The 14,791-nt window shown below is 35.4% G+C and overlaps 1 protein-coding gene and 1 non-coding gene across 2 annotated transcripts; one reads left to right on the top strand and one right to left on the bottom strand.

The window, feature by feature from the left end:
- Window positions 1–5,340: 5,340 nt before the first annotated feature.
- On the top strand, window positions 5,341–6,594 carry LOC145671551 (uncharacterized). Its single transcript, XM_081740739.1, has one exon. It carries the CDS (start codon window positions 5,341–5,343, stop codon window positions 6,592–6,594), a length of 1,254 nt encoding a protein of 417 aa, XP_081596865.1.
- Window positions 6,595–14,478: 7,884 nt separating this feature from the next.
- Window positions 14,479–14,571, bottom strand: TRNAY-GUA (transfer RNA tyrosine (anticodon GUA)). The gene is made up of 2 exons: window positions 14,535–14,571; window positions 14,479–14,514 (listed from the first exon to the last, which is right to left on the bottom strand). It is a non-coding gene; the product is annotated as a tRNA-Tyr (tRNA).
- Between the last annotated feature and the right edge of the window lie 220 nt (window positions 14,572–14,791).

Below are 14,791 nucleotides of genomic sequence, written 5' to 3'. Positions count from 1 at the left end.
CACGGAGCTCAGTGGAGCTCTACTGATGTATAACAGCTTCCAATAAAACTTCGTGAATTTGTTTAAAAAAATGTATGTCTTTTGATTCTAGCTACTCCTCACCATATTACATTTAACAATAAAATAACACATCTTTGGAAACTGTAAGTACCACTTAGGACAACCTGTAGTTGACGCAATGTATACTGTTGCACTTACTTCTAAACGCATTTATACTAATCTACTTTACCTTGAGCTTTCATACTCCATTTTAAAATAATTTTTGATTGTGTTCTGTTAGAAGGAAATAAGTTTCCAATTTCAAACTGTGCAGCAGTCGCGGGTTCGCTTCCAGGTAAAAGCTCACTGAGTTCGAATTCCCATTAAACTGAATTCGTGAGTCTTAGGTGCTGAAACTGGACGTTAAATTTTCAACTAACACACAAAACACATTAAAATTGATGTGCTAGCTGGTGAAAGAGAACTTTTCACAGCCAATTTGAATTCATTTCGAATAATTTACAAAGAATGATGGTTGCTATATACATCAAAGAAATCTTACTCCATTCGTTAGGATGTTAATAACAAAAGAACAGATAAGGGTCATTTGTTGTCAAGAGTACTTCCGCAATAATGTCCCTTCACCAGACAAAGAACTTAAGAAATTTCAGCATAACAATAAAGATACGGTTACTTTTTTAAATATCTACAAAAGTTAAGTGTTAATGATTCTCTAATATATATAAGAGATGAACCTCTTCGGTATCCCTGGTCGTAATAGTTGATGACATAGGATTATATTGTTGTAGTGGTATGTATACTTGTGGCATTAGTGTAGTAATCATTGGGAAATTATCCTATCCTATCTTTGCAGGAATAAGTTCCGAACCATGACATTTACCAATGTCCAAATCGGATGAACTCGCAGTCATCTAGTTTCAGAGTGCAGAGGAATATCAAGCGGATGAGGTGTTTCGTCGGATGAAGGATCTATGGAGACGCATGTGTATCGAAGAAGACCGTCATGAATTAAGCACAAATAATGTTTCGTATAGATAGAACAAAATACGCGATCTTGCTCGTCCCATCCGGGCATGTTGTTACTACAGATCTCAATCGTAGTTAGTGAATGAGTGTGTTCACTGAAGAGGACACTGAAAGGTCGTGAGTGATGCTGCGCTTCAGAATGTAGTCAGTGAACGGTTCGCTCAGTACCGACTGATTTCTATCTGGACGGAATTTGTTGGCTAGCTGTACGTGGGTAAATGACCGAACGCCTACGGAGACTTCTTCACAACTTCAAACACCCCACAACACGATCACCATATGTGAGTGTTTCTTCTGTAAAAGTTTTGTATACCAACATCCTTACTGATAATAAATATATGGCCTGCGAAAGGATTTTTATTTGATCTTCCGTTATAGTGTATACTGTCTCTGTAGTATACGTTGAGTTTGATGCAAGAAACAGACATTTCTTTTGTAAAGGCTTGTGTCAAGGAGCAACAAATCTTCCATGTTAATCCAATCAATATATTCTAGCACGGAGTTTCTCAACTTGGGGGTTGGATCCCTAGGGGGTAACGAGAGGAATATATAGTTACTACCAAGGGAAAAGAAAACTATAAATGTACTTAACTGTGCTGTGTTTGTTTTTAAATCATCAATGGAGAAATGATTACGTCGATAACAGGAAAACAGTTGGTTTGGTTTTGGATTCTTCGTTGTTCTTTCCTGAGTTGTATACCATGTAAAGGTCACACACACATACGTATACAGCTGTAAGCGATACACAAAAATAATCGAAAATTTTATTAGAAACGAGAAATTATCTAGGGGGGGGGGGGGTCACTGGCAAGAGGATGTAATAAAAGTTGAGTTCTGATATGAAAAGGTTGAGAACGCCCTGTTCTTACATATTTTGCTTCTTTACTATACAAAATGTCCTCACTTTAGAACATAAAGTTATTAGAAGCAAGTGAGTTTCATTTCACATTGCAAAACTACTACAAAACTTCCATACTCTGTGGTGAACTAACATTGAAACTGGATCATTTCTGTCTCCAGCTGAGGATAAGGGTATTGTTTATATTGATGTAGAGGGATATGGATTGAGATGAAGCCTATTCTTCTAATGCTAAATCCGTATCAGAATCACTTTTCCTTGTCTGCTCTCGTTTCTGTTCTGTCGCATAGAGAATACAGAAATGGTACACAAATCCTTCTATGTGACTTTTTTTGTACTTACGCAGAGCGTGATTCGGAAGTCTAAAATGATTTTAATTTAGAAACATGAATTTATCTGGTGTTTGTAGTGGAGCTTTCAATTTGTCTAAAGCTCTGAATCATTCTGCATTATATGCTTAACAAAAAATTAAATGAAGTATCGGAATTTAGTTTAACATTCGTAGGGAATCGATGACAAATGCAAGTCAATACTAGTCAGAAAATGGTAGGATAAAAAGATGTAAGAAGATGGGAAACCCCTCAGAAAACTCGTATTAACGATGTTTTTATTACACACTCTTCCTTTTGTTTTTGTTAATCAGACTTTATAACGTACTTGCTCTGTAACTGACTAAGGGATGCTTCACAATAGAGATGAGTAAACTACTATTCACCCTCAATAAAAAAAGGATAAATTCATGAACCCATGTTGGCAATGTTAAATACAAATAGCTACTACTGTACGTACCTTATTACCGTATGAGACAAATGAGCTGCTTTCGTTATATTCTTAAAGGCTGAAACATTTTCCCATTTCGTGACATCATAGCTACCGTAAGACGGGGTTATTTTGCACAAGATTTGAGGACTTTTAAAGAAAATCGCATGTAACTTACAAACGTAATGATTTAGAACACTATATTTTAAACATATAATAGCTAGATATATAAGGAAAACATTAGTGTAAGTTCATTAGTAAACATTCAGTATGACCATAGTTATTGAAATATAAACTTCGGTGCAAAATAACCCCATAGTTGGGGTTACTTCGCACAACATACAAAAAAAGTATGTTCAACATACAAACATAATGTTTCTGTGCAATGTTATCCCTTCAGTATTTATACATTTTACTTTCTACACAAAAGTTCATGCAGTCTACAAATATTGATATTAGAATGAGGGTACCGGTATCGATACTTAGTATGAATTACCAATATTTGCAAAGAAAATTATGTATTTTCTGGTACTAGCACAGGAACCGCATTCTAATAGTTAAGCGTATGTCCCACAAAAATGCCAGCTTAGGAACATAAAAAAAAAAAAAAAAAAAAAAAAAAAAAATCCCCGTGAACTGGTTTGCCTTCGTTATTCCTTACGTTCAAGAATATCATCCCAACCGTAATCAGAGGAAGATTTACAGGGTTTGGACTTTCAGGCTGAAGTCCACCCAATTTGCGTGATTTCTTTTTAAAAAAGCTAATGTTAGTCATTCCTGTGTATAAGCTTCAAGGCACCCCCAAAAATATAGTGATCTCTAAACAAACTAAATCTTTGTGAGTGAAGCCCCTCTCAAACTATTTTTTCTGGATCTACCACTGTTCATAATTTATTTACCAATAAGAAATTCATTCCGGTATCTACCTAAATAGAAAATTAACCTAAATTTAGAATGCAGGAGGTTCCAGTAGTAATAATTCCTATCTAAGCGGTATTTTGGACCAGTGCAAAGTAACCCCGAGTAGAGGCTGAAACCGCTTTCTCCCAGTTTTACATTCTTTTATGACTTTAAACGTTTCAATTTCAACTATTGCATCAAAGTCAGATTATACACAATAGTATTCTATGAAACTGACTTAACTTTGACGGAAATTCTTGTACGTGATATCTTTCAAATTTTGTCGGCCTTTATAATGACTGCTTTCCATACCTCTACAACACCAAACCCTCCGGGTAATTAGAACTAATGTTAACCGCCAACATAGCCAAAATACAGTTAGATGTTCTATCTTACAGTGGCAGTTGAAACATCCTCTTTACAGTTCATGGTTTTACCGACAGAGGACTGTGAAACTTTTTTCATATTTTGGGACATATACTCAGATGTCTTACGGAATCTGCTACTCTACCAGGTGCAATTAATCTTGGGGCTTGCGTTAGTTGGGTTGCCTAACTCATGGGTTTTGAACCTCAAGAATATATGTGACCCACTGTACACAACCGATTACTGCACCTTTGGATTCTCTGTGTACTGTTTCTTTGATAGCCGCCTGTCATGACATTTTTATGACTCGTCGTTTTGCCATAATCCCGTGTGGACTTTCTTTTCTTCACACTTTCGGATGCCCGTAACTCTGGATAGATGCGCTATTTGACTTTCTATTACATAGACACTTTTCCTTGTTGCGAAAAAGTGTATGAGCAACTCATGTGTACAAAATGCGTTGCATACTTGACCCTGAAAAAATGTACTGAGTACATCTTTACGAGAATCCTAAATTATTTCGTAATATAATAACAATCCCTTGTGGCTATATGGTAAGTTACATGCCTGCGGTACGAAAGATCCAGGTTCGGTTCCCCGTGAGAGTTCATGTAGTTCGGATCTCACGTTAGGCTGTAAGTTCATGTCTCGTATAGATTCGACGCTCAACGGGGCGTTAGACTCCACGCCAACCAACTAATAACCAATATCATCAACACTTTTAATGAAATATATTCACTAAATACATTAATTCGATTACAATCTTCTCATCCTTAGGAGAAGTTAGTAAATACATCTCTTTCAGTGTCTGATAATATGGAAATAATGTGCGCGGGACACTAATAATACGTAGGTTTAATGCATAAAATAGATTTTAAGAATTGATGGTATTATGGGAATATTGAAAGAGGTTGAATAAAAATTATTTAAGGAGGAAGAAAAGAGAGAGTCTGTGAAGATAGGGAGAGAAAAGTCTAGGCCTCTCCTCTCCGCTTTACAAATAGTCTAAATGATAGAAATTATTTTATTACAAAGATTGCAACACTTAACATGTCTCTTTTTCCACATTCCTCGTCAGTTGCTGCTGACGAGTACAGGGAATTCTGAGTTGACGTAACGTGCCTACATGGTATTATAGTAGCTGAAGTGGTGAGATAGTGTTTATCTCGTGTTCAAATAGCAACTTTGAATACATGCAGTATATCTTGCTTGATACTACTTCCCTGTGAAAGGAGGGGAAACAAAGTGTGCGATTTGTCGAAGTATTGTATTAGTGCTTTTTGAACTTCAAGTGACAAAATAATATTGCCTTATAATTTCTCAGTTGTTTTATGATAGTTTATGGAATAGGTAGAAGCCAAAAGATACTTATTTGGTTTCTTGTTTGATCTGTTCTTGTAGCTATTTCAATCTGCTGTTACACTACCAATATGAGTAAACTGGAAAGCATTTCAAAGTTGTGCACAGATAATGATTTGCTGGATATTCTCAAATGCGAAGCAGGCAGTGATGACCTTACACTCTATAACATTGAACTAAGCGAAGGATCCGGTAAGGGAGACAATTTTCTTGCTGGAGTGTACCGCGCAGTGGTTAGTGGGAAAAGAAGAAATGGAGATAAAATATCTCAATCGGTAATGCTAAAGTGTTTACCACTTAATATTGGCCGTAGGAAAACGTTTAAGTCAGTTGAGTTTTTCCAAAATGAAGTATCATTTTACAATGTTGTTGTGCCCAAACTGATGAAATTCCAACAGCAAAGAAAAGTGCAAAACCCTTTTACTGCTTTCCCAAAGTGTTATAAGGCATTTGCAGATGGTCAAAATGATTTTATTATTATGGAAGATTTGTGTGTTGATGGGTATTCGGCCCTGAAAAAGCAAGAAGGTATAGATTTTGCTCATTGCGAATTGGCTTTAAAGGAGCTGGGTAGATTCCATGCATTATCGCTTGCATTAAAAGATCAGGATCCAGAATCTTTCAAACAAATTGTTAGTTCTTTAAGCGAGACATACTATCATGAAGGCAATCGGGAATGGTATAGGGGTATGTTGGAAATATTTTGTAACATTACACTTAACGCCTTGAACGTTATTTGTCCAGGCAGTATTTACGAAACTAAGTTCAAACAATTCACCATTGGTTTATATGACAGGTTGATCGAATGGGTAAAACCAAGAGAACCACTATCAGTCATAAGTCACGGGGACGCGTGGTTACCAAATTTTATGTTTAAGCATAATGAGAAGGGCGAATTACACAGTGCTAAAATAATTGATTTTCAACTTGCACGTTGTTCTTCACCAGTTTTAGATGTCATGTTTTTCATTTGTAGTTGTACAACAAAGCCACTGAGAGATTCGAAATTACAGGATCTTCTTAAAGCATATCACACAAGTGTAACTAACTTTCTAAACGAGTTAGGTTCGAATCCCGATTTGTTCTCGGACCAAATATTCGAGAAAGAGTTAAAGGAGTTTGCTGCCTTTGGACTTGGAATGTCTATAGAGTCAATCCCATTTACTTTGTGTGATTCTGAAGATGCTCCGGACATTGATCTAATCGAGGGCAATGAAGCTATTCCCCTAACTGATATCTGGATTTTGAAACCAATAACAGACATAGAGGACAATAGAAGATTAGCGGAAGTAGTAAAATTTATGGTTGATAGTGGTTACATTTGATGAGTTTCTCCACTAGTATTTGTAAATTGGTTGACGACATACAGTTGACTTCTAGATAACGTTTGGAAGTTAACATTCAACAGTTCATGAATCTAAGTATGAAGATTTTCATGATTTATTTTACAGTTTACTTCATTAGCATTAAGGCTCTACCCATACTACTTCTTGGTAATTTTCTCGACATTTTAGAGATTTCCAAGTTGGATGCTAAAGGATTAACTTTGTAAAGTTGTTATTAAGGTAAAGAAAAATATTAATTGTTAAGTGACATAAATAATTGATCTACCACTTACAAAATTTACTTACAGTGATACTAAACTAGATGTATAAAAATTACGATAATACATTTGGTCTCAACACCCCAGAGGAAAAACTATTCGACAGCACTGATATAATTTAGCATGATTAGAAGGTAAGAAAGGAATTTCTTTTCTTAAGAGTTTACATAGCTCATTCTGTAAAACCTTAGTGTTACTACAATAGACAGAACTAATTCAACTTTGTTAGAAGTATATATTATAAAAATGTGAAATTCGTAAATTCGAAGTAGTTGCAAATTTTATGATACTTTATTAATTTGTTAGTGAAAACATATATTTTGGTTAAATACTGTTGTAACAGATCCAATAGAAATATTTTATTGGTATACGGTAGACTGTTGATTATCTAGCCTAGTTAAGAAATGTTCCTAATAAAATGAGGAATATTTTTTAACAATCTACTCGACTTCTTTTTTAGTTTAACGTCTCACGATTATGCACCGAGGCTAAGGGAGACGGAAGTGATGAGATTGTGATAATGGTAGAATCACGAAAGTGGGAGGAAACAAGGAAACCTCCAAAGAATCCATGCGACTTGGTGTTTGTCTACTAAAAAGCCCATTTGACGGAAGCTTGAATCACACGCAAAAGGTGTTTTACCACTGAGCACTGGGGTCCATATTCGAATTTTTAACGCTTTCTTAAAAACGCGACTTCGTCTAGAAGAAGCAGCCATCTATCAAGGACATTTTCAAACACTAAACTGTAGGTGTTGACTTTTTTCATAGGTCTACCTTTTCATATTCTGGTAATCATTTATTGGTGAACAGTAAAATATCATTGAGTTAATGTTTTGTTTATTTTAAAATTGTACCTATGTATCTATGTACAGTGTACGTCATTTTATGTTTCCTGGTATTAAGTTAGACATTACAAAACTTATATTAAAATGTATACAATATTTGTTCTTGGACTTCTATTTCCGTAATAAATTTTTAAAACGCACAGTACAGTACGTAACAAACCTTTATAAAGTTCTGACCAATATTAAGAGATCAGAAGATACGAATGAGGGTGGTGTTTTGGAAAGCAGTTCGTTTTTAATAGTATGGGAGGACCGGGGAGTTAGAATCTCGTTGTCCGGCTTTTCTCTTGTTATCCGGCCTGCCCTTTCGCCAGATTGACAGGTCGGGTAGTCGTGAGTATACTGTACAACGAAATTGCTATCCTATAGTGGTAACTTGTATTGATTACTATACATTGGAAAACATAATAACATAATTGATAACGGAATACATTTTAATGTGAAAGTATAATATTTAAATTGAGAAGACAGACATTCTCCAAATATTGTACTGTCAACACATGCATTAGGAAGATGACTACTGTATGCAACACAGATTTTGTATCAAGTATTTGCAATGGTGGTAAGATTCTTCAATAAATATTGAAATTTATCAAATATTATTGTATTTTTTGGAATATAGGCTTATAATCTTGACATTATCTTTCAGATAGTATGATCATAGTAAACATTGATTTGTCTTTTTAATTTCCGATTGTAGATAAGGAAAAAATAATTACGGAATTATGTAACCTGTGTCCAAAATTTAAAAAAAAAAGAAAAAAACTTTTCATATATATTTGTTGGCATTTGAAAGAAAATAGTTATTTCTTTGCATGAAGTGTTAAAGCTTACAAAAAGTATTTCTTTCAGACAAATTATTTTGCAGGCTTATGTGCAAGATTTCAAAATCTGTGAATCTTGAATGAACTTTGGTGATTATTGCATAAAAAGATTTTACATTAAAACGAGGTAGTTTACTTTTATTCTGAAATATGTACTAATGTCCTGGAATATACATAAATATAATAGTTAAATAAAGTTACATGTAAAACCAAGTTCCGTAAACAAAAGAAGTTATGTAATAGAAACTTAAGATCAATTTACGTAGTAATGAATTATGTTATCATTATTAAGGTGGATCACCATCCGGAAGTCAATACATATTTGAGTTCATTACCTTAATTACTGCGCAATAAAAAGTTACATGTTATAAATATTGTACTATAAGATAGAATTATGTTTCAGCTACGACACAAGACACTGATTCACTTGGTGTGCCTCTTTGATATCGAAAAAGATAACAAATAAAAGAAAATATTTGATTCATTTTACAATGAGCACACAAGATGGCACTTGCTGTTAGATCTTACTAGAAGTACTCAGTTTTATGAAATATTTATTTGTATGCGTAAAGTATTTTAAAGTAACGATCTTATTTCGAAATAGGTATATTGTTTGACCATTTTTTGCTTTATGTTTCACATTTTATTTAAATGTTAATTTGCATATAAGGAAATAGATTTTGAGAAGAAACTTGCGCAGAACACCAAAATGCGTTGTTGCCAAATTTGTACGTTTACTGCGGTAGTTACAATAAGAAAATTTCTGGATTCCAGCGTTGCAGTTCGAGAAGCGGAACTTAGCTGTAAATTGCGGTAAGGGTCGAAACCTAATTTCTCCAGTAAGTATCCAAGCAGAATTCCATAACTACTTTCCTTTATTATCTAGCATCAGTAAACACTGGACACAATCTGGCAACACCACACTATGCAAGGCGCGTTTAGCATAGGACCGAAGACACCTAGTGATTCACCTTAAGAATCTCATACAAAAATTAGCTTATTCTCTCTCTTTTTTCTATTTTATATTTTTCACGTGCAGTAACGATATACAAACAAGACTGAACTTTCTTACAAGGATTTGAAAATATTGGATTCAAATATTAGATAGATGATGATATATTATAATGAAATATATATATATATATATATATATATATATATATATATATATATATATATATATATATATATATATATATATAAGGTATGATTGAATACATGAAACATATTGCAAAACTTGCCGAAGTTTTCTTAATCTTAACACGAATGCAACTTTAATTACTACTAGTTTCGCTTTATATACTGTATGAGCTTCAGGGTAGTAATTACAAATTCTTGAATTTCATAGAAGCATGTAATTTTTTAAAAAAAACAATGCTATAGTATTGTGAGAACAGAGCCAAATGCATTAAAACTTACAATATAGTTAAATAAAATATTTTGCAAGACATAACTACGCACTAATGTTGTTTTTTGTATTGTCTCATTATTTTCAGATGTTCCTTTATTTGTATATTCAACTTCCAAATTTATTTCAGTATCTATATATTAAAATGCTAGAAAAGTTTATATGTTTGTCTTCAAAGAAAAAAAAATATATGCTTGTCTCCAATCCTTTTGACAATGAGATCTCGGAAGCCACAAGAGCTAGAAACGTGCCATTTTCGGTGGTCCATTACAAATTTGGTGTAGATTGGCCAGTTCTAATTGAATATTAAAAAAAGGGCCTTTATTTCTTTATTACATTTTTAGAGGTACACTGGAAGTGTGAAATTATAAAGCAATATATTCTACGAGCTATACATTCCAACACCACACAATTGTATACAGGGGTTGCATATTTCTCAGGCGTTTGTTTCGTGGCCAAATGATAATGAAAAACGAAGGTTAATCATTCCTCCAGTCTAACAAGCGATTCAGTATAACAAGTAAGATGAATCTTCGTTGTTTAGAGTGTTTTGCCCAATGAACACCATATATCACTGACATGAAGTCCCATCAATTCGATTTTTGAGTGTTCAAATAGTAGGTTTTTAGACGAGATGTTTGAGAGCTCGTATTGTCTTGATGAAGAGTGATCTGACGGCGCTTGTTTGTTCTCCGTACTTGACCAAAAACCTCCAGCAAACAAATTGTTGTGTATCATTCAGAGTTGATCATTCTACGTTCCTCTAAAGGCACAGTTGCTATATAACCAGTTTCCCCGAAGAAAAAAAAGGCGACCATTTGTTTCGATGTGCTTCGGGCGCGAACAACTTTTGTTAGGTTTGTTTCATCTTGAAACACCCATACAGTCGACTGCTGTTTACGTTCCGGCTCATATGCATATATCCATGATTCGTTACCCGTTACAATCTTATATACGTCTTTTGAAGCACCGTCATTGTATTTATTGAGCATTCGTGTGCACCAATAGACGCGAGCTTCTTTTTGAGTTTTTGTCAAATTATGTGGGATCCAACGAGAACAAACCTTTCTCACAGCTAAATGATCACGTAATATTTTATATATGCTGGTGGCACTAATGCCTAGGGTTGACTCAGTCTCACACTATGTCACATGACGATCTTGCATTATTAGGTTTTGCACAGCATCAATGTTTTCTTGAAAAGCAACTGATTTCGGACGACCTTTGCGAATTTCGCCAGTGAGGGAATAGCGGCCATGAGTAAAATCGTTATACCAGCGTTTCACAGTGGCAAAAGATAGGGCTCTATTGCCAAATGTGGAAGCAAGTTGATTGATACACTCTTGTCTTGATAATTCGCGTCGAAAATCGTAATAAATCATCGCACGAAAATTTTCACGAGTTAATTCCATTTTTCTGTTGTCACGCAATCTTCAAGTCAACGTAAATAACACAAATAAAACTATTGACAAAACATTTTAAGCATGTCATGGCGAACATTGTCAAACGTTTCTATGCAAGCAAAAAATAGCGCGTAACTACAATCAGTGTTGCCAAGTCTCAAAATATAAATAGTGGCCCTCGTATAGAATATATCACGTTTGTCAGATGAAACTTGATATATAAAATCCTTATTTAAAACGAGTGTGCGCGTGTCCGACCGTGTTTAGAAATTTCGTGTTTAGAAGATTTCTATTCAGTTATTTCTTCCTACAGCTAGTTTTGTTCATACAATATGCAACAGTCTTGTTTGTACACGTTGATTTTTTTTCTGAAATAGAACTTTTTTCCAACTAAAAAATAATACACGGCCGCCAAGTGGTAAAGTAACCTAAACAAACCCAAGACAGTGACAAATATATAGAAATTTCTTTCTTAATAAAAAATTAAACGAGAAATACAAAAAATGCATTTTCTGGCCATCTCCGAAGATGTATCTATTCCGAGCACCAGTCTCGATTTCGTTTCTTGCGGATATAACGTAATTCGCACAGTTAGAATGAACACGTTAGAGTTGAGTTGATTTTGATTTTAACGTCCTGTTCAGCAGCGAGGCTTTATGAGACGGGGACCTACCGATTAATGTGGAATCCGAGCCACATGAGTTCTGGCTGGGAATTCAACCCTGAACTCCCACGCCAAATGAACACGTTGGTGCTGAAACGAATCATCGCTTCAGTCGCGTGATGTGAGTTAGCTTATCGACCACCACTCGGTCGAGCATTCGAACCCGTAGTGACGTGCTGATTCGATTGAGACTCTGTAACCCGGGGGATAAATAAGATTTTACATATTTCCTTATGCTTAAACAGCATTTTTTCAGAGTTGACTAGGACTGGAGATGTTATCCCCAAAGCACGGAAAACACGATGGCGAAATTCTCATTAACTAGATTTTCCAGACGGCCCACTTGGGCTCTGGTTCGGTTTTAATTCTGGAACAAGCACATGCATATGAATAGTATGTGAGAAAGAAAGAACGAAAGAAAGAAAGAGAGAGAGAAAGAAAACAGAAATCAACTCAACTCTAACGTGTTCATTCTAACTGTGTGAATTGCAAGTTATATCCGAAAGAAACGAAATAAAGACTGGTGCTCGGAATAGATACATCTTCGCAGATGGCCAGAAAATGCATTTTCTGTATTTCTCGTTTATTTTTTTTTTATTAAGAAAGAAATTTCCATATATTTTTCACTGTCCTGGGTTTGTTTAGATTTGTCCTGGGTTAGGTTAGGGTTGGCGGCCATGTATTGTATTTTAGTTGGAATAAAGTTCTATATCAGAAAAAAATCAACGTGTATAAACAGGACTGTTACATATTGTATGAGTAAAACTAGTTGTAGGAAGAAACAACTGAATAGGAATCTGCTAGAGTGCATTTATATAGCTTAGTATTGTGGTCTCAATATGGTTCCTCATCCCAGAACTTGTGTGATTGTTTGCACAGGACACTTTTGGGGAGAGAGGGAGTTGTGGATCATAACGTTTGACATTCGGGATATGAGTTTTATGTGGTTCGTATCTTGGAACTTTTGGTGAACCGACAGTTTAGTATAATGATTGCAATAATCAGTTTGATTTTTTATAGCTGTTTATATTAGGCATTCTTATTATGTAAGTTTCTATTTACCATCTCGTCGATATTTAGATACGCATCTCACTCCCAGTTCCGGGAACATCTCTCTCTCTCTCTCTGTATGCATATATATACAGAGAGCGAAAGAGAGACACTTTCGAACTGAGGGTATTTTTCGTCTCAGAGGGTGATGATTGGCAAAAGTGAATAGACATTTTGCGACATTTCTGACATGATGGCCTGTGCAATAGGCACATTTCTGAAGACATTCGCCTATTGTGGAGACTCACATGTGTGAAATTCGGGAAAATTTCATTTTTTCGATCACTGCCCTTTGGTACCTACAAACGGGTAATACGCTCTCTTTTACCACCTCTCATGTGCTGTATGCATTATTAAGAAATATAAAAAGAATTCTTTGGAGTGGATTCGCACTGACGTCTTTTGGATTTATATTCTAGCCTCTTAACCACTACACCAAGATTGCTGCTTGGTAAGTGTTCAGTTGTTGATATATTTGTTGGCATTTGTATTTTACGTTCCCACTTCGACAATTTTTACTCCTTTTCCTCCGTTTAGCAGCTGTTTCTGGCTTTCTCTTTCGGCGTCGTGAATTATTTACACCATGCACTATTCGTATTTAGAGTTTGTGCACGTCTTCAATGTCTTATTCAGATTAGGCTATTCTCCTTACGGTTCACTACACTTTTGATTAATTTAATTCTTATATTCTCCATGGTTAGATCGCAGAATGCCAGACTCATAAAGGAGGTGTACGTACATTTACTTTTCTGACAGAGAGTACGTATGTTAGTAATGTTAAACATAGGAAGTTCGATTTTGGCTCGGGATGCCAGTGTTGTATGTGGCCGAACGCGAGTGCGTTTGGTAACTTCTTTTAAAAGAAATTAATATTAATTCCATCTTCCAAACAAATTTTATCTCATCTTTACATTTTTTTGTACTCTGATACTTGTCTCTCGATTTTTTTTTTTTTTTTTGCCCGTGGTGAAAGTATTCAACTGTTTCAACATTCTATCCATGTAATTTCTTTCTTCACTATACATATTGAGTGTACATCTCCTGTGTTCTCATATAATTCATTTTATTTACTTCCTTTTTTCGGGTGTATCAAATATGAAACTCGAACTGAATAACGCGGGACATGGTGGCTCAGTTGTAGAGCGCTTACCTCCGGTGTTTGGGGTCCCTGGTTCGATCCCCGACCAAGTGAGTTTGTGGTTGACAACATAGTGCCTGTAGGTTGTATCGGGGTACTCCCGTTTCCTCCCACGCTCTCATTCCAGTAATTATTCCATCGTCGTTTATTTAGCTTCACCGTCGTCTCCCTTATCCTAAAGGGCATAATCGTCGGACGTTAAGCTGATATAATAATTTTTTTCAAAGTGAAAAACACACTTGTGAAAATTTGACAACTAAAAGAAAAGACATTCCTCCGGGCCGGATTTGAACCAGCGACCTATGGATAACTGATCATTACGACTCATCTACAGTCCACCGCTCTACCAACTGAGCTACCAGAGGAACATGCAGGACATTCGATCTACCAATAAAATTCTCTCTCACCCCGACACACAGTATTTCAGAAAAATATTCCGGGGAGGCACATTTATATTCGGAGGTGCACTGCTAGTACTGTTATATTATTATTATATTATAAACGAATTATTTTGGTCTCCTCCGTGGGACACTCTCAGAGTTCTCGAAGGGGGCAGTGCCCTCCCAAAAATATGTCTTGAAGAAA

The sequence above is a fragment of the Thermobia domestica genome, chromosome 15 (genome assembly GCF_964235325.1).
Source record: "Thermobia domestica chromosome 15, izTheDome1.hap1.1, whole genome shotgun sequence".
Lineage (NCBI taxonomy): Eukaryota > Metazoa > Arthropoda > Insecta > Zygentoma > Lepismatidae > Thermobia > Thermobia domestica.
This window is presented reverse-complemented; position numbering and strand designations above follow the sequence as displayed.

What these genes read in the sequence shown, in the direction of transcription:
- LOC145671551 (XM_081740739.1), top strand. Translation starts at nt 5,341, where the DNA reads ATGAGTAAACTGGAAAGCATTTCAAAGTTGTGCACAGATAATGATTTG.